The sequence below is a fragment of the Macaca fascicularis genome, chromosome 1 (genome assembly GCF_037993035.2).
Source record: "Macaca fascicularis isolate 582-1 chromosome 1, T2T-MFA8v1.1".
Classification (NCBI taxonomy): Eukaryota; Metazoa; Chordata; class Mammalia; order Primates; family Cercopithecidae; genus Macaca; species Macaca fascicularis.
In genome coordinates, this window is record NC_088375.1 from 100,960,058 (window position 1) to 100,979,912 (window position 19,855).

The 19,855-nt window shown below is 54.9% G+C and overlaps 2 protein-coding genes across 31 annotated transcripts in view; one reads left to right on the plus strand and one right to left on the minus strand.

Annotated features, from left to right (window-relative positions):
• The first annotated feature begins 225 nt into the window (after positions 1-225).
• On the plus strand, positions 226-7,489 carry IGSF8 (immunoglobulin superfamily member 8). The gene is made up of 7 exons (XM_005541281.4): positions 226-440; positions 3,592-3,969; positions 4,660-5,121; positions 5,501-5,908; positions 6,138-6,551; positions 6,894-7,024; positions 7,224-7,489. The coding sequence occupies exons 1-6, from the start codon at positions 374-376 to the stop codon at positions 7,007-7,009; spliced, it is 1,845 nt and encodes a 614-aa protein (XP_005541338.1). The 5' UTR covers positions 226-373; the 3' UTR covers positions 7,010-7,024; positions 7,224-7,489.
• Positions 4,396-19,855, minus strand: part of KCNJ9 (potassium inwardly rectifying channel subfamily J member 9) — a 63,035-nt gene continuing 47,575 nt past the window's right edge. For 2 of the 30 annotated variants that reach the window (XM_065543773.2, XM_065543767.2), the window contains exons 4-6: positions 14,020-14,983; positions 11,186-11,415; positions 4,396-6,782 (exon numbers count right to left, since the gene is read on the minus strand). In XM_065543773.2, the coding sequence (XP_065399845.1) occupies positions 6,627-6,782; positions 11,186-11,415; positions 14,020-14,869 (1,236 nt within the window). In that variant the 5' untranslated portion in view covers positions 14,870-14,983 and the 3' untranslated portion in view covers positions 4,396-6,626. Of the gene's footprint in view, positions 6,783-8,279; positions 11,416-14,019; positions 14,984-15,176; positions 17,071-17,203; positions 17,364-19,855 lie in introns of those variants that run through there. The other 28 variants (XM_074039572.1, XM_074039568.1, XM_074039535.1 and 25 more) reach the window with 27 other exon arrangements.

The following is a 19,855-nucleotide window of genomic DNA, read 5'->3' on the forward strand; positions in this document are numbered from 1 at the left end:
GTGCCAAGCAAAGGTGAGTTTCGAGGGTCAGGGCGGGGCCGGGGCCAAGTGCGGAGCAAAGAACTGAGTCTGGCGGGGTGGGGCGGGCCGGGCCAGGGCTGGGTCCGGGGCGGGGCGGGCTTAGACGGGGCGGAGGAAGGGGCGGTGCCGGGGCGGGCTGGGGCTAGAATGGTCTCAGAACTGCCGAGGGCTGGAGGGAAAGCAACGGGAGGGGCGGAGGGAGGGGATTCGGCAGCTCCAGCTCAGCTCGCTCGGCGCACCCACGCCTCGCTGCCCAGCTTCCTGCCCCCCACCTGGGCATGCGCCCCTCACCCCACCGGCCCCCCAGAACCCGCGCCATCCCCCGGAGCCTCCCCAGAGCTGGCCGCGCAGGATGGGCGCCCTCAGGCCCACGCTGCTGCCGCCGTCGCCGCCGCTGCTGCTGCTGCTGCTAATGCTAGGTAAGTCAGGCCCCCGTTCCGGTTCCCGGCCCCGCCGGGCAGGTGCCTGCCACCCAGCACCTCCCGAGCATTTCGGGGCTCCTCACATCCTCCTCCGTCAGGGGTACCTCCAGCCTCCCCGGGGTCGGCGGCCAGCTGCGCTTTGTGGCTGCCCGCCGAGCCAGTCTTGGGAAGAGTGCAGGCTCCCCAGCTCTAAGTCAGGGAGTGGGGCACAGGGAGGACCCACTAAAGTGCTGCCCCAGGCACTGCTTGGCCTCCTGGGGCAGGCCCCACTTCTCAGCTAGCATACCCACGTCCTGGGGTCGCTGCACCAAATGCTGCGACTCCTTTCTGCCCCACACTCAGCTCCAGGCCTGGCCTTGGGTGCCCGCCCTGCGTGGGCAGTGCCTGCCCAGCTTCAAAATTGCCCTAGAGTTGGCTGGAGGCCCAGAGGCCAGTTCTGCCCACGATCTTTGAAGTAAGTCTCTCCCAATTGCGCTCCACACACTTCATCAACTGGGGGCAGTTCTCTCTCTCACCCCCATCTCCACCCCAGGTTGGGTCCCTCTTTGCCCTTCTTCCTCTCTCCCAAATGGCACTTGGTTCTGCAGCCACCCATCAGTTTTCACACCCGCTTAGTTCCAGCTTCCTTGCCTCAGGAGAAACCAGGTTCCATGGAGACTGATCCTGGGATCTCAAAGCACCTTGTGCCTGCTGTGGTGGGTGTTCATGGTGGGTTGTTCTGGGCTAATCTTGCATGGATGCCTGGGGGTAATGACAGTGGAATTGTTTTTGGCCTGAACTGGAAGGCTGCCTGTAGGAGGTGGTCTGGGGAAGAGTATGGCGTGGAGAAGTGAAACTGCCAGTACAGATGTTGATGAGGCTGAAGCCCTTGAAATGAGAGTGAAGCGTGGAGGTGGGGATGGTGACTTCAGAGCTGCTGTTGTCAAGGCAGAGGCTGAAGGTAGCCCCAGCTGCCTGTTTCTAGACCAGGGCTCCACAGTGGCACCAAGCAAAGCCTTCCCCTGCTGCAGGTCCCTGGGCCCTGCAGGGCTAGGATGAGTCCTCTCCTTGGTCCCTGGGCAGGTGGCAGGAGGATGTACAGAGAGGAAGGCTCTGTGGGACCTGGGTTGCCTAGCACTTGCTGTGTTTTCCCCAGTGGGCAGCATGGAGCAGGGAGGAGCCCAGGGAGGTGGGGAAGTGCTGGCCTGTGGTTGAAAAAGGAGCACGCAGACGTCTGAGCACCCACTGCCTGTGGGCACTTACATTCATTTCACAAGTGAGGAAATTGAAGTAACTTGCCCCAGAGAGCACATTTAGTGAGTATTAGGGCTAGGATTTGAACACAGATCTGATTCCAAAGCAGGCCTCTTTGCTCTCCCTTTCCTCGCTGCAACTAATACAGAGGAGGTGAGAGAGAGCTGTGTGGCAACTGATTTCCTAAGGCTGTGGAGGTAACTTTCCCATGGGGATCTCCAAGCATCAGCAGTTGTGGAGCCAGGAAGATGGGAGGGGGCCTTCTGAGCAGTCTGCCCCGAGGCAGTCAGGGAAGGTGTCAGCTTGGCCGTCTCCACCATCACCCTGATTATGAAACTTGCCTGGCCTGGGGCAGGGCTCTCCTGAGTCACATGCGCACTCATGCATGGTCAGAGCTGGAGCTCTTAGTTCTCCTCCAGTGTGGAAACCGAGGCCTAGGACAGAAAGAGACTGGATCCCATGCCACACAGCTGGGCATGGGGATGGTGCTGGAATCTCACTTCCTGATTGACAGCCTGTGCCCTTAACAACAACAGACCATGAGTTCTCCCTGTGACTCAGCCAGAGGATAAAGGAAGGGGCTAGGAGCCCAGCAGCAGGGGTGGGGAAGTTCAGAGGAGCCATTCTAGAGAAGCTGGAGGGTAGAGTTTGACCACAGACTCCTGGGCATTTTCCTCTAGCTTCTGCAGAAAGTCCATGGTATCCCCCTGGGAGGCCTAAAAGTGACACTCTGGTTGGTGAGGTCAGTCCCTTCAGGCCTGGCCTTGGAGTTTCCCCATTTTCCTCCCTGGTTTTGCCCCTCTGGAGGAGGGTGTGGAAGCCATCTAGGGACAGCATGATCTTGGCTAAGATATTATACTTTTCCTGCCTTACCTTTCTTATCTGTAAAATGGGGAGGGGGGGAGGGGTAGCCTAGCCCTCTTTACATTCTGAGGTTCTGCGATTTTATCTAGTGGGAGCTATGGAAGGAGAGAAGGGAGGAGCTAAGCCCTCTAAGTCTGCCAGGAGTATCTGCTGGGGTAGAGTTGGGCATAGGGGTGGAGTAGGGTGAAGAAGAGAGGTTTGACCTTTCTGAAGGGAGAGAGATGAGAAGGGGCAGCTTGGGATTTAATGCCTCCCTACAGAAAGAAAGCCATATATGTAAATGAATGCATACCATATGCAAATGAAGGCTTTGTTAAGGAACTGGGGCAGGCGCCTTGTGTGTCTGCTGGGCTAGCCAGGAAGGTTGGCAGGCACTGGAGGAGGGGATCTTCTGCCCCAGTGGCGAGAGCAGAGCCTGGACCTTGCCCCAGAAGCCCCAGCTGCCTGGGCAGCCCTGTGGGGTGAGAGAAGCAGTGAGCTCATGGCGCAGCTGGAGGGGGGAGGGCATTGTGTGGTGAGAACTGACTGGGCCTGTGCCCTTTCCAGCTAGGGTCACTGGCTCCATTGTCTGGTCCAGGTGACACAGCTGAGCCAACTAGCACTTCTGAGCAAGACTGCCAGCTCCCCTCAAGCAAAGGGGAGGGACATGTAGTCTCAGCATCCCCCAGCCAGAAGGCTCCCCTGGCCAGGCACTGAGGAAGGAATGGCAGACATGGAGGTGGGTGAGTGGCAGGGACAGATCAAGGTTTAGCTGGAACCAAAGCCTGGTTAGGTCAGGAATCAGATGTACTAGGCGCTCTGCTTCTAGTCCACCAGAAATGGGATGCATCTAGGTGCCAAGGCAATCCTGGGCCCGTGCCACCTTCTTGAGATCCAGGTGTCTTATATCACAGCATCCCTTTCCTATTCTCAGAACAGGGTCCAAGCTGTGGACCATCTTCCCCAGGTGTCCTTTCCTTTTGTAGGCAGAGATCAAGAATGGTGCTTGTGGTGGCAGAGGGCATGGAATGGGGAACCAGGCATCTCCAACTTCTTCTGCCTTTCCCTACAGGAATGGGATGCTGGGCCCGGGAGGTGCTGGTCCCTGAGGGGCCCTTGTACCGCGTGACTGGAACAGCTGTCTCCATCTCCTGCAACGTGACCGGCTACGAGGGACCTGCCCAGCAGAACTTCGAGTGGTTCCTGTATAGGCCTGAGGCCCCAGATACTGCACTGGGCATTGTCAGTACCAAGGATACCCAGTTCTCCTATGCTATCTTCAAGTCCCGAGTGGTGGCGGGTGAGGTGCAGGTGCAGCGCCTACAAGGTGATGCTGTGGTGCTCAAGATTGCCCGCCTGCAGGCCCAGGATGCTGGCATTTATGAGTGCCACACCCCCTCCACTGATACCCGCTACCTGGGCAGCTACAGCGGCAAGGTGGAGCTGAGAGGTACTGGGCCCTGGGATGGGGTGGGGCCACACACCCTCTCAAGGCAGAAAGTCAAAGCCACAAGTGACCTATCTAACTGCCCCTTAGGTTTTGTAGCCAAGGAACTTGAGGCCCAAAGAGGTTAAGTGACTTGCACAAAGTCGCCCAATAACTCAGTGACTGATATGGGACTCAAACCCAGATTGCCTCACCCAGGCCAGTGCTTGTCTTATCATATCAAGACCCCTCCTGGGAGAAGAAGGGTCCTTAAGTTGTCCATTCCCCTTTCCATTCCCAAGAACGAGGAAGACTATTGGGTTGAATAGACTCTACTCCTGGACAGTACAGGACCCAGATCTGGCAAAGAGAGTAGAGTTAGGGAAGGAGTGAGACCGTGTGACATTCTCACTAAGTTTCTTTGTGTTCTGAGAAGGAAGACAGAACCACTTTTCTCAGTATTTCAAAGAGGGGTCAGTCTCGAACATAGAACCAACATGGGCTGGTTCTATGAAATTCAACAAGTATTTATTGAGTGCCTGTGCTGTGCCCAGTACTGCACTTGGCACCACTGAGTTACGGAGGAAATAATACAACATGCAATCTTTGCCCTCTGAGAGCTCACAGTCTATTTAGGGAGATAGGCTGTACACAGGAAACAGTAACAAGGGCTGCCAGCTCCCAGCCCTCCCTCACTCCAGCTGTTCTCTCCAGTTCTTCCAGATGCCCTCCAGGTGTCTGCTGCCCCCCCAGGGCCCCGAGGCCGCCAGGCCCCAACCTCACCCCCACGCCTGATGGTGCATGAGGGGCAGGAGCTGGCACTGGGCTGCCTGGCGAGGACAAGCACACAGCAGCACACACACCTGGCTGTGTCCTTTGGGCGATCTGTGCCTGAGGCACCAGTTGGGCGAGCAACTCTGCAGGAAGTGGTGGGAATCCGGTCAGACTTGGCCGTGGAGGCCGGAGCTCCCTATGCTGAGCGACTGGCTGCAGGGGAGCTTCGTCTGGGCAAGGAAGGGACCGATCGGTACCGCATGGTAGTAGGGGGTGCCCAGGCAGGGGACGCAGGCACCTACCACTGCACTGCCGCTGAGTGGATTCAGGATCCTGATGGCAGCTGGGCCCAGATCGCAGAGAAAAGGGCTGTCCTGGCCCACGTGGACGTGCAGACACTGTGTAAGTACCACTTATACATCCCACTGTGGGAGCTGGGAGGGACAGTATCCTGGTGGGCGCTGTGGCCGCAGGGGGTACCAGAGAGCTATCATCTGACTCCAAGGAACTCATCTTCCACAGAGTGAGCAGCCTTGTTAGCATTTCTTTCCCCTCTGCCCTTGATGGGTTTTCTCTGCTCAGAAATTGGGTATAGAGCTAGGAGGCCCATGGCTGAGGAGTGAGATTCAAGCCCCCAAGTAGAAAGATGATCATACCCAGTGAGGGGCAGACAGGAGGTTTTGAAGTTGCTGCTGTCAAGGAGGAAACAGAAAATTGGGAATCAGGTGCCTCTGTGTCCCCTCCTGCCTCCATGACACCTCTTCCCCTTCCTGTGTTTCAGCCAGCCAGCTGGCAGTAACAGTGGGGCCTGGTGAACGTCGGATCGGCCCAGGGGAGCCCTTGGAACTGCTGTGCAATGTGTCAGGGGCGCTTCCCCCAGCAGGCCGTCATGCTGCATACTCTGTAGGTTGGGAGATGGCACCTGCGGGGGCACCTGGGCCTGGCCGCCTGGTAGCCCAGCTGGACACAGAGGGTGTGGGCAGCCTGGGCCCTGGCTATGAGGGCCGACACATTGCCATGGAGAAGGTGGCATCCAGAACATACCGGCTGCGGCTAGAGGCTGCCAGGCCTGGTGATGCGGGCACCTACCGCTGCCTCGCCAAAGCCTATGTTCGGGGGTCTGGGACCCGGCTTCGTGAAGCAGCCAGTGCCCGTTCCCGGCCTCTCCCTGTGCACGTGCGGGAGGAAGGTGAGAGGGGGCTGGGCCCTGGACAGGGTTTGAGGATTGTCAACCCCTTTTCCTTCTGTTTCCATGCCCCCCTCCCTCTCCATCAGCTGCTTGCATGCCACAGCCTCACGCTCCTCTTCTCCCAATATTGTGGGAATACCCTGAGTTTCCCGCGGCGGTGCTTGGCAGCAGCTCTGACCCCATGCTCCCTGGCCCTGCACCCTCTGACCCCATGTCCTTTGTTCCGCAGGCGTGGTGCTGGAGGCTGTGGCGTGGCTAGCAGGAGGCACAGTGTACCGGGGGGAGACTGCCTCCCTGCTGTGCAACATCTCTGTGCGGGGTGGCCCCCCAGGACTGCGGCTGGCCGCCAGCTGGTGGGTGGAGCGACCAGAGGACGGAGAGCTCAGCTCTGTCCCTGCCCAGCTGGTGGGTGGCGTGGGCCAGGATGGTGTGGCAGAGCTGGGAGTCCGGCCTGGAGGAGGCCCTGTCAGCGTAGAGCTGGTGGGGCCCCGAAGCCATCGGCTGAGACTGCACAGCTTGGGGCCCGAGGATGAAGGCGTGTACCACTGTGCCCCCAGCGCCTGGGTGCAGCATGCTGACTACAGCTGGTACCAGGCGGGCAGTGCCCGCTCAGGGCCTGTTACAGTCTACCCCTACATGCATGGTAAGTGACACCCCTCCACCCTCTTCGCTCTGCCTTCCTGCCGGCCCCTGCTGCCGGCCTTCCCTTCCCATCTTCTCACCCTCCTGCTACTATCTCTCTCCTCCACATCCTGTCACATGAAGTCTCAAAAAATCCAACTTCCAGCCCTGCAGTGCCCACCTGCATGGGGTCCTCTGTGGTTGATGCTGACTTGCATGCTGAGAGGGCAGGCTGTGGGCAGGGATGGGGTGCCTGTGAATGGAGAAGGTGGGTTCAGAGAACTTGATGGGGAACGTGTAGAGGCAAGTGTGATGGGTGGAGGATGATGGCATCCTCTCTGAACAGTCATACTCTCTCCCCCAGCCCTGGACACCCTGTTGGTGCCTCTGCTGGTGGGTACAGGCGTGGCCCTAGTCACTGGTGCCACTGTCCTTGGTACCATCACTTGCTGCTTCATGAAGAGGCTTCGAAAACGGTGATCTCTTACTCCCCAGGTGAGGGAAAAGAACCCCCCAACCTTGCTTTCACTGGGCTTCCCACCACCAAGTCCTGAACCAAGCTGCTCCCTTCCAGGCCCCACCTGGAGGAGGAGTAGGCAGCTCAGATCCACAGGGCCCTGTTAAGGGGTGGAGGCCACGAGGGAGCCCCACGCAGGGCTCTCTGTCCTTAGCTCACACTGGGTGCCCTTTTCAGGTCTTGCAGGTGTTGACTGTCTTCCGGCCCAGCTCCAAGCCCTCCTCTGGTTGCCTGGACACCCTCTCCCTCTGTCCACTCTTCCTTTAATTTATTTGACTTCCCACTACCCAGAATGGGAGACATGCCTCCCCTTCCCCACTCCTTCCCTCCCAAGCCCCTCCCTCTGGCCTTCTGTTCTTGATCTCACAGGGATCCTATAGGGAGGCCATTCCCCATCCTGGAATTAGTTTTTCTAAAAGGTGAATAAACTGGTTTTATAAAAAGCAGGCTTGGCTGTGTCTTCCCTACCATGAGACTGTAAAAGGCTCAGGGTGCACAGTAGGGAGGTGGTTGGGGGTTGACAACCTATTCTGGACGACCCAGGCCTCTCTTCCCACCACAAACACCATCTGGCCTCCGCGGGCCATGCCACCTACCCCAGGAGGGGACACCTGGGTTCCATCTGCTGCCTGAACTGTCAGGGCTGAGACAACTCCTGACTGGACTCCTACTTGGGGAGGGAAGCATAGAAAAGGAGGGTAGGTTCCAGCTGCATGTGGTCCCCCCTCCCCAGCTTCTCCCATGTTAAAGGGCATGGGCCTCTAGGGGCAGTGCCTTTTCTGAGCTCCCCAGACTTTCCCCCACTCTTCTTACTCTCCTGGTCAGGCTAGTCTTGGACCTGAGTCCTCCCACTAGACCCTGGGGCTGCAATTCTTGTTCCTTCTGACTGACAGCAGCAGAATAGAAGCCTCAGAACACAACTGATACTCAGGCTGGGACAACAGGCAGTCAGGGGAGGGCCTGTGTGTCCACAGAGCCATTGCACCCGCATGTACTTGCTGTACCTGCATACACCCACTACCCGCATACACCCACTACACCCGCATATACCTGCTACACCCGCATATACCTGCTTCACCTGCCTATACCCACCCTGGGATCTCCTCCCTCCCATCCTTCAGCTTCACCCCTCCTCCAGTGCCTCAGGAGTTTCATGAATTTTCTTGCCTAAGGATTCTCTGATCCTAAAATTCTTACCTGCACGGCACCTTAAGAGGCATCCAGTAGGCCTCCTTCAGTTGTTATTTAAACATTTATTGAGCATTACGAGTTTGCTAAGTGTCATTTTTACAGATGAGGAAACTGAGGCCCAGATATGCGATTTGCCCAGAGTCATAGAGCTAATTAGCAAGTGTCAGGAGTAGGACCTAGGTCTCCTGACTTGTTGCACTGTACAGTGGTGCCCTGAGTGGTGACAGTGGCGAGGAGAGGTGTGGCAGGGTCCCAGTGACTTCAGCAGGCAGGAGGGGCCTTTCCAGCCTCAGTTTCTCTGCTTGTTCAGTTGCAAAGGGTTGGCTCCTGTGTGAGTGCGTGTGTCTGGATACCAAGTAGCCCATCCCCTCTTGTCCAGACTCCCCTGTTTTTCTGAAACCCAAATGAATCCCCATTCCACACCCCAACGTCTGTTCTTAGGGGACCAGCCAATACCAGCATTCAGGAATCTCATCTTTCATGACAGGACCCCCTGGTGCCCTGTGACCTGAGGCAAAGATATCCGTGCTTTGACTGAAAGGAAGGGACTGGGACTTGGGTCCTCTCTGAGTGAACCCAAACTGTCTGGGCTCCTTCCATGGCCCCCTTTCTTGCTTCCAGAGGACCCATAGGACCCTGGCTGTGCCCATAGGACCCTGGCTGTGCCCATAGGACCCTGACTGTGCCCATAGGACCCTGGCTGTGCCCATAGGACCCTGACTGCGCCCATAGGACCCTGGCTGTCCAGCCTGGAACAGAAGACGGGTGCTTTCCCCAGGGGACTTATGAAAGGGCAGGAGTGGGATGTGGCCAGGGCCAAGGGAGAAGGTTCTTGCTGGGCCAGTGCTGCTATGTGGGAGACAGGCACTGTCCCAAGGCAGGCTCTCCTGGGCCTACGCTTTTCTCCAGGCCAGCGTCAGGTTCCTTGCACCCCTCTGCCCCTCTCAACTTGCCATTGTTCTTCCCCGCCATCCAGGAAGCTGCCGCTGGTGACTGGGATGTGATCAGGAAGCAGGTGGAGGTGGGGTGAGAATATGTGTCTTTGGGACACCCTGGCCCAGTTGGGCTGACAGCAGGCTGCAGACACATCCAGATGTTCTGACTCCTATCACTTCTCTCAGATTTTCTCCTACATTCAATCCTGCCTCCAGTCCTACAAGGGGTTCTGTCCTTTGCCCCTAAAACCCTTCCTGTTCCACCTCCCCCTGGCCTCCCCAGGAACCCCCTCAAGTCCTTCTGATGGCTTCATCTCTCTGTCGGGCCTGCTCAGCTTCCAGACAGCCCCTCCACTTGTCACTGCCCTGTTTCCACTGATGGTTGAGTTCCTGGGCCCAAAGTTAAACTCTTCAGCCTGGGCTTCGGGTCCCTTTCCCACACACAAAACCCTGCCCTTCACATTTCTCTGTCTGCTCCTGTGAGGATCCTCAGCTTCTTCTTAGCTTCTCTCATCTTCCTCTCAGCTACTCCTCAGTTTCTATACCCCATGTCCTGATATGACTTCCAAGTCTTTGCTTAGAGCACAGGTTCTCAAAGTGTGGTCCCCAGTCCAGCAGCAACAGCATGACCTGGGGACTTCTTAGGAATGCACATTTTTCTCTGACCCACCTCTTGGGTCAGAAACCCTTGGAGTGGAGCCCAAAAATCTGTGTTTTAATAAGCCCTCCAGGTGATTCCAATGCACACTGAAGATTTCTAACTCCTGACTTACATATTCCTTATGGCTTACACCGGCCCCACCCTCCTGATCACCCACACTCCTCCACCCTCCGTGGGACTGCACAGGTTGTCAGTTTGAATCATCCCTTGTTCGGTCGCCACAGGTCGATTCCTCTGTTTTCCCAGGTGCCCCTTATTTTGAGGACAGGAACCAGGTTTTTGAATGTCCACTCACATGGCACCCAATCAGTGATGTGAATGACTGTGCCCCAAGGACACACTGCTTTCCTAGGGGCTCCCTGTGTCCCAGCTCTAGTGAACCCACTTTCTAGATCTCTCTCTGTCCCTTCCTCCTCAGGAGCTCTCTCCCTCTTCCTGCCTGTGCCTGATACCTGTAAGATCTCACTCCACTGTAAGAAAATAGCCATCGCTGGTTTTCCTTTCCCAGGCCCTTCTCCAGGCCCCAGCTCAGGCACCTCCCTGCTCTGCCTGCTTCCCTGAACTTGCAGACTAAGGTCATTCACACCTTGCTGAGCCCCCTTGCACCCCTTCATCCTGGGGAGGGTGGAGCTAGGAGGGCACCCTCCTCATGTGTCCATCTTGGTGCGGCTCCTTTCTCCTTTGCTTCAGCTTGGCCTACCGTGTCATTAGACAGTTGTGCCATATGTGGGGAGGCTGGCAGAAGAGGTGAATGGGGTCTGCAATCCGTCCTACACTCTGCTCCCCAAGCCATGCACCCTGGTTTGGGGCTGTATCTGTCTGGAGGAAAAGGGTTCCTTTTTAGAATTTGCACAGAGGTGTTCTACAGGTTAGTGGCAGCCCTGAGTGAACCAATTGTCTATTGGTCCATTTATGTATCTGTCAGCCGTCTTTATCTGCCACCATCTTCCCATCCAACCCCCAAAAGTCCATCCTTCTGTGCATACATCCACTCATGAACAAATGTGAAGGTCAAACACAGACTGGCATGTTCACCTGGCCCCACCCTCCATTTCCCTGAAATCAGGACCCCTCCCTTCCATACTGGATTCTAGACTTGAGATTCTGGGGGATGGGGACTTTCCAACGTTAGCACATTTCCAGGGGCTTTGCCTGCCTTCTCCTCCTCCTCCTCCTTCTCCTCCGATATGCAGTTCCCCATGTACCTGTGTCTGGCCCCCGGTCTGCCACAGGGGTCCGGAGGAAGCTGGTCACACCTTGGACTCACTTTCTGGGGGTGGCAGGCAGCCATTCTGCTCCTTGTCGGCCCCAGCTTCCCCACCCGCCCCCTCCCCCGCCCCCTCCTCCTCCACCTTCTCATCCAGCCGGCTGGGGATGGACCAGTAGAGATGGGCATCAAGGCGGGCCGCAGCCTCTGCCAGCTCTCGAGCACTGCATGAAGGTGTGGGCACCTCAAAAGTCTCGTGAAAGCTGGCATAGTCCACCTCGTAGAAGCCGTCCTCCAGAGTCAGCACTGACGTGAAGCGGTGGCCCCACAGCACCTCGTCTACCAGGTAGGAGCTCCGAGCTTGGCATGTCATTCCTGAGAGGAGGGGCATGAGTCAGGGGGGATCTCAGCTCCAGGCTTCCCTCTCCTCTTCTCATTCCACAACCCTACTCCCAGCATCCTCCCTTCTATTCCTTCCTAAGGGCTCCCACCTCCCTTTGGTCCAGTCCATTTTCTCCCCTGCCCTACCTCCTGTTCTTACCCAGCTCCCTCACCTCTTCTCCATTTGCCCCAATTCCTCTTCATCTCCAGCTCTTTTTTCCCCTCCTGTCATTTGGTGATGCCAGCCAAAAAATGCTTAACCTTGAAACTAACCTTGGGGATCATCTAGTCCAACTTCTCACTCCATATAGGGCTCCCCAAAGGGGCATTTCTAACAATGGGCATCTGGCTTGTGCTTGATTACCTCCCAGGATTGATAGCTCACTACTTCATAAAGGACCCACTCCTTTGTATGATAGCTCTAATAGGTGGGTTGTTCTTTATACAGAGCTAAAACCTGTCCCCTGGGATTTCCAACCCTTAGCGTCATTCCTCTCCCACTTCACAGTCCTTTGAGTATCTGAAAACAGGAGTCTCAGATTCCCTCATGTTTTCTCTTCTTGACTTAACATCCCTGGCTTCCTCCACGATTCCTCATTTGACCTGGTTTTCCAAAATTCTACTTGTTTGATTACAAGCCAGAATGGCCAAGGAGGGCCCTTTAAGCATTTTGAGTGTAGTAAATTTTCCAACTGTGGCCTGCTCCGCGCATAAGAGAAGGTGCACCATCTCTCTCTTCTGGCCATGACGCTTTCACTAATAGGGCCCAGGATAACATTACATAATCATTTTGGAGGCTGCATCACATTGCTACGACATCAAGCCTGTAGCCAACTAAAACTCCCAGTTCTTTTTTTCACCAGTGCTCTTCCATGCTGTGCTTACATAAGTGATTTTTTTAAAGCCTAAATGTAGAATTTTATATTTATTCCTTTTAAATGTCATCTTGCTGGGGTTTGGCTCATTATTCTTGCTTTTCAAAAGCGTCTTGAATCCTGACTGTCTCACCCAAAATATTACCATCCTTTCCAGCTTTATCTCTCTAGAAAAACAGACAGATTCCTATCCTTATCTCCTCTGTCCTGGTCCTCCCTGTCCGGGGCCTGTGTCTTATCTTCCTGTTGGACTGGTGCACCCCTTAGGGCAGGTCATTCTCCTTTCTGTCACAGGGTCTTGCCCCCAACCCGTATCCATCTCGGAACAAGGGGAAACAGAAGAGTGCACATTAGCTAACCGGAGAGTGGCTGTCAGCTCGGAAAGCCTGGCCCTGAGACATTGGTATTTCTCAGTGAAGCTGGGATAGAAAATATCCAGTGGGAGAGAGAAGAAAGAGGCATAAGGGACACTGGGCAGAGAAGGGCTTCGAGGAGGAGAGGGCAGGGCTGGGGGTACAAAGAGAAAAGAGGGCCGGGCAGGAACTTCACTGGAGGGTGAGGGGCCTGCCTGAGATACTGGCAAAAAAGGAGTGACAGCTGGAGAGAGAGGAAAGGGAACGGGGTGAATGGGGGAAGGGGAAAGAGTCGGGGTTAAGCAGGAATGGGAACAGTGATGGGGAGGTGGGGTTGGGGTGTGAAGCGGAGGCTCAGCCTAAAGGGGCCAGGGAAAGGATCTGAAGGCACCAGCTTGTCAGCGAAGCCGGCAGGGAGCATCAGCAACTCTGGCTTCAGAAGCAGGGACTGCCGCGCCCCCTAGTGGGCCTTTGGTCCTCCACCCGCAGTTTCCTCATCCTCATCCATCCTCTAGATCTCAAGTCCTAAGTAAACTCCTTTGCGACTCCTGTAACACTGGTCTTTTCCCACCTGCTTCCAAAGCCTTCACTGTGTAGGTCTGGGTTGGACTTATTGACATCACAGATGAGTTGCCAGTTCCTTTTGGAAAAGGGCTAGAAATGGTAACATCATCTATATCCCTTGTCAGTGGAAATGGATGAATTGGGAAACCGAGGCAGAAGTGAGACCAGGTATTAAGCTCCCCTCAAGATCCAGCCTAGAAATAACTCAGGCAATGGAAAACCTTCACCGTCAAATTCCAGGGGCCTGATCCTGGCTGCAGTGAGAAAACCCCTGAACCTAACCCTTCCTTCCAACTCGGGACCACTAAACATTGAAGCCACATTGCCTATGTCCAATCCAGGCATGGCCACTTATTGGCTTAGGAAAGTGGACAATTTCCTTAACTTCTCATTGGAGCAATCTCGTCTCTGAAAATTGAGCACAATAACAAGAAGTTACCTTTAATCTTGTTAGGATTAAATCAACTCAGAGGTGGAAAGTGCTTTGGAACTGTGCATGACACAGGGTGAGTACTGGCTGAGCACTAGCTATTATTACTCTCCCTATTCCAAGTGACACATTCCTCTGGGCCCAGGGCCCCACGCCAGTGCCATTTCGAAGAATTCCTCCAAGCTTTCTCTTGGCCTTCTGCAGCGTTGCTCAGCTCCACCTCCACCCCCGACCCCTGTCTCACCTCACTCTGTCATCCTCCACCAGCCCCTCCACCCATCCTCCCCACCTCCCCTGGCCCCTCGTCTTGCCCCTGCCTTCCTGGGCCCTGCCCACCCTCTGCCAGCCCCGCTCCCCTCCCCAGGCCCGCTCGCACCCGTGGCTTCCACCATGCCCTCGAGGATGACAACGATCTCGAAGTCGTCCCTCTCGAGGGCACGGCGCGACGCCTCCCAGAAGGGGCTGGCAGCGTCGATCTCGTGGCTGATAACCAGCGGCGAGACGAGGAAGAGGCGGTCGTCTCCCGTGTCGAAGCCCACGCTGAGGTCGGTCTGGTGCAGCGGGATAAACTCGCCCTCCAGCGTCTGGCGCGAGCGGATGAGCTTGGCGCGGATGGAGGCCTCCACTATGTGTGAGGAGCGCAAGTCGCCCACGCGGAACATGAGGCAGAGGCGCCCGTCGCGTAGCGACACCACGGCGTGCGAGGAGAAGACGAGCGTGGCGGCGCGCTTGTTGGGCTGAGAGATCTTGACGAACATGCAGCCCACCATGAAGGCGTTCACCATGGAGCCGAGGATGGCCTGCAGCAGCAGCAGCACGATGCCCTCGGGGCACTGGTCGGTGATGACGCGGTGCCCGTAGCCGATGGTGGTCTCGGTCTCGATGGAGAAGAGGAAGGCGGCCACAAAGCCGTTGAGGTTGTTGACGCACGGCGTCCACGCGGTGTCCTCCAGGTGCTCCAGGTCGCCGCGGCCGTAGGCGATCAGCCACCAGATGGCGCCGAAGAAGAGCCAGGTGAGCGCGTAGGCCAGCACGAAGAACAACAGGCTGAGGCGCCACTGCAGGTCCACCAGCGTGGTGAACAGGTCGGTCAGGTAGCGGTATGTCTCGCGCACGTTGCCCTGCTGCACGTTGCACCTGCCATCCTTCTCCACGTAGCGCTGGCGGCCGCGGCGCCGCGGCGGCTCCTCCGGCCCGGGCGAGAAGGCAGCGTTCTCCTGCGCCATGGCGGCCGCGTCAGGACCAGCGCTGCGGGCGCCTGGAGTGCGGCGGGGGCCCGAGCTGCCGCCACCCGCCGCGCGTCGCTGGGCGCCTCGGCGGCGTCGGGGATCCTGGAGGGGCTTAATAAAGGTTTGCCGAATGAGTGGCCCCTCGGGAGATGGGGAGACACGGGACATCAGGGCCAGCACCGAGCCCTGAGGGCCCTGGGCGAGTCCCTTCGTGTTTCCCAGCCTCTATTTCTGGGAATAACACATTCAGCCCTAACTGCCCCCCAGGCTCAGAAAGTGGTGAGGGTCAAATGGAATAATGTACCTGAACTGGATAGAACTGTAGAAGTTCCACGATGATTTTCAGGGGAAAGAGGTACCAGGGATCTTGGTGCCATCACCTCCAGCTGGGGTGTGCAGCGCCTCTGGGGCAGCCCCGCGGCCAAAGACCCAGGCCCAGATCCCCCTAGTGACTTCCTGAAATCACTAGACTGGGGACTTTTTTGGGGGGGGGGGCAGGCTGGTAATGGAGCTCTCCCTGCCCTAAGGACTTCCACCATCTCTTCCCCAGCTGTAGCCAGTGCAACCACCAATGGCTCGCCTCGCAGGCTGTTTTGGAGTTCACCCCAAGACTGACACACAGTCTTTCTCATTCTTCCCTCCTTGGACCTCACTCACTCCACTCCACTCCCTCCCCTCAACACGCTTACAAAGGAGAAAAAAATGAAAGCCGTGGAAAGTCAGTGGAAACCCTCCAGTGCACAAGGGTGGAACATTAGGAAATTCCCACTAGCAATCCTCCCTGAGACCTACCCCCGATCACTGCTGCTCTTGGGCCAGCCCCATTTCCCTTGGGTTTTTTCTCCTAGTGGAGACAGCTTGCAAATGGGGAGAGGAACTGGAAGACCCCCACACAGAGGCCTGGGAAAGGAAGCCCAGAGTTATCAAGAGTTAGGCTCATATCCCTCTGGGATCCTATTCTTCATGAGAGACATGGAATCAGATCAAGTGAAGCACCAAGCACCCACATTTATTTCCCCACTCCCTCTAGTTATATTTTCCCCCAGCCTCTTACTTCCCATGGACTATCCTAACACCAGCCCCGCCCCCACCTGCCATATGCCCCAAAGCCCACATTCCAAGTGAAGCCCACCTGCTTTTGCTTCACATGCTTCCCTCCGAGGAGTTCTCTGAGCTGCAATCTGCTCTGAGAGAGGTCCAAAGCCCTTCCCCAAAGCACCCAGGGTCCTCTGGGAGATATGGACCATACAGGGAAAGGTTTAGAATAAGGATTTGGGACTCTTCTACCTTCCCTTCTCTTTCTTGAGAATGATCCTCTCCTCCCACTCCACGGAAACGTGGGCTGGCTAGTGGGTGGGGGATGGAGGAGTGTGCCATAGGAACCACAGATGGCCTGGATGGTTGACCAGGTCCTGGGGAGAAACTGCCTGGGTATGTGACTCTAAACCTAGCACTCCAGCATTTTATGTTCTGGGGTGAGGTGCTGTGCAGTCAGCACTCTGGAGAGGGTATGTGTGTGTGTGTGTGTGTGTGTTGGGGTAGAGAGGGCAGGAAGAGAAATCAAAATGAAATGGCTTTGAGCTTAGGGGCACCCCCTGCATTTATTGTCCATGGAGTCAGGGGACACAGGGTCCAAGAGCCCCATGGCAATGGAAGATTAGGGTCTCCCCTGCCCCCGACAGTGAGCTTCCTTTTCCTTCCCTGAAGCTCAGATGTCCTCAGGAAGAGTAAGCATTGACTGGCTCAGAGACCCCAGGTCATGCAGAAAACGACCCTGCTCTCATCATCCTAGCTTTAGTTCCAGGTAGGCTTTCAGATGTTCTCTCAGGGTCATAAGTAATCTGACCCCCAGTCGGCCTGCTTAGGCAGATCTGTTTGCCCAGGGATGGGGAAGGAACCCCAATGTCTGATCACCCCCAGAACTCTCTCACTCTCCATTGCCCCAGGGATCTAGGCAAACCTTATTTTGAATGTGTCCCAAATCCTGTCTTCCTGAGTGGGGGACTGCATTTTTCTCAGGGGAAGGGAAAGTGTGAAATTGTTACCTCTATCCCAAGATCAAGGACTTGATTTCTCCATCTTCCCTCCAAGAATTTCAGTTCCTCCAACCTACTCCTCATTTCTTGTGCATGCTATGACCCCTTTGCAGACGATCGCAGTACCACTTTTCCTGGGCCCCTCTTCCTCCCTCTAGAGATCTGGGGAGTAAGGGGGCTCATTTTTTGGAAGGAGAGACCTGGTGTAAACTCCCCCAAGAACCAGCTCCTCCCAAACCCCCACTTGCCTTGGAAATAGGGGCCCAAACCCCAAGTCCCCCGCAACTCAACTCACAGCACGTGGAGAGGAGAGTAGCCGGCAGCAGAGACCCCTGGGGGGTGGCGTCCATGCCCCTGACACCGCCCCCCCCACGGGCCCCCTGAAGGGTGGGAGCCGCAGACACCGCTGTTTCTCCTAAATGTAGCGGCGGCTCTGACTAGGACTTGCTATCTGTGTCATCCCTACTTCCCAGGCTCCCCTGCTCCTCTCTCGTTTCCACGGCAACCAGTCTGGCGACAGCTCCAGAGCATCCCCCTCCCCTCCCCAGTCCTGGGTACCACTAGGGGTTGATCCAAACCACACGCCATAGCTATTTTTAGCCTAAGTCCCTCCTTCTGGACAACTCAGAGCTTGGCTCCTCACCCCCTCATAGGAAAAAAAAAAAAAAAAGAAGAAGAAGAAGAAAGAAAAACAAAGCTGGCACACTGGCTCTTTCCTAAGAAGCTCCTTGCTCGGGGAAAATACAAGCCTTCATGTATTTGAGAATAAGGTGTTAGGTTCCCTGGGGTTTCAGAGGGCCATCTGGGAACTGGCAGCTCACCACCTTCAACATGGGTCTCTGTGTGCAGGTGCTGCTCTCAGCTCAGGCCGACCATCACGGTCTCTAGTTCTGGAGAGGCCATGGATCCAGAAGGCGGTAGCTAGAAGGAAACTAGATCTACTAAAGGAAGGAAGGCAGGGTCAGGGGTTCTAATTATTGTCACTGATTTGCACTGTGACCATAGGAGTCACTTCACTTCCCTGAGCCACAGTTATTCCATCTATACCAGGGTGTGGACAAGTGCAAATATCCCCTTTCTGCCTGCTTCACAGGGTGTGCAGATCAAATGAAAAACAAACAAACAAAAAACACCCCAAACAACAACAACAACAAAAACACGAAGGCTTTGAAATGTATTTTGTTCATAGCAAAAACCCTGGAAACAACCCAAATGTTCACCAGAGAGAAAAGCCTAGGTTAGAGCTTACTAAGTATTCACTCAGCAAACTTCTATGGAGCCCAAGTGCCAGGCAGTGTGTTAGATGGGTGGTTACAGAATGAGTGAGCCCCTGCCCACAAGGAGCTCATTAACCCATGAGGGAGAAAGACACACAAACACACAGTGGCTACTGCTACTAATTCATTGAACATCGGATATGAACGAGACACATGCCTCATTTCATACCCATGGCAACTCTATCAGATAGGTATTATTGTTCCCAGTTATAGATGAGGAAACTAAAACTGAGACATGTTAAGTGATTTATCAAATGTCACGGAGTTGGACAGAGATAGGAGTCAAACTCCCACATCTGTATCACCTCATGCTTTTTAAATTTTTTTTTTAAAAAAGACAGGCCGGGCACGGTGGCTCACGCCTGTAATCCCAGCACTTTGGGAGGCCGAGGTGGGCGGATCATGAGGTCAGGAGATCAAGACCATCCTAGCTAACATGGTGAAACCCATCTCTACTAAAAATACAAAAATTAGCCGGGTGTGGTGGCGGGTGCTTGTAGTCCCAGCTACGCGGGAGGCTGAGGCAGGAGAATGGCAGGAACCCGGGAGGCGGAGCTTGCAGTGAGCCGAGATCGCGCCACTGCACTCCAGCCTGGGCGACAAGGCAAGATTCAGAGCAAAATTGACAGGAAAGTTATACAGAGTCTCCGTATGCCCCCGTCGCCACACATGCACAGCCTCTCCCACTGTCAACATCCTCCACCAGAGTGGCATATTGCTTACATGTGATGAAACTACATTGACATCATAATCACCCAAAGTCCATAGTCAACATTAGGGTTCACTCTTGGTGTTGTACATTCTGTGGGTTTGGACAAATGTACAATGATGTGTATCCACCATTATAGTCTCATTGCTGTAAAAGTTCTCTACGCTCTGCCTAGTCAATCCCCCTTCCCTAACCCCTGGAAACAACTGCTCTTTTTCCTGTTTCCATAATTTTCCTTCTCTGGAAAGTCATATAGTTGGAATTGTACAATACGTAGCCATTTCAAATTGGCTTCTTTCACTTAGTAATGAAATTTAAGGTTCCTCCATGTCTTTTCAGGGCTTTGTAGGTCTTTTTGGCACGGAATAATATTCCATTTCAGGATGGCCAGGGTTTATTTATCCATTTACCTACTGAAGGACATCTTGGTTGCTTTCAAGATTTGGCCATGATGAATAAAGCTGCTATAAACATCCATTAGCGGATTTTCATCTCCTTTGGGTAGATACCAAGGAGCATGATTCCTGGATCATATGGTAAGGGTATGTTTAGTTTCTTAAGAAACTGCCACACTTCCTTCCAAAGTGGCTGTACCATTTTGCATTCCCATCAGCCACAAATTCCTGTTCCTGATGCTCCACATTCCTGCCGGCATTTGGTGTTGTCAGCCTCAGCCTAGTGTTCTCTTCACAAAGTTACACTGCCTCAGTAATGTAGTATCTGTGGCATATTAACATCATGGGTTACTGTAAAGCCATAATAATTGCTGTGTTTAAATATGTGAATGTGTATATAACACAGTTACATAAAAAAGCAGAACCTAAAATTATTCTTATAAATTGATCATGACTATATTGAAATAGCTTCAGGAACACTGATAAAAACCAGAACAAAATTTGGAGAAATAGAAATATCTTATTGTTTATTTTTCCCCAGGGAAATAATGAAGAGAAGAAAGTGG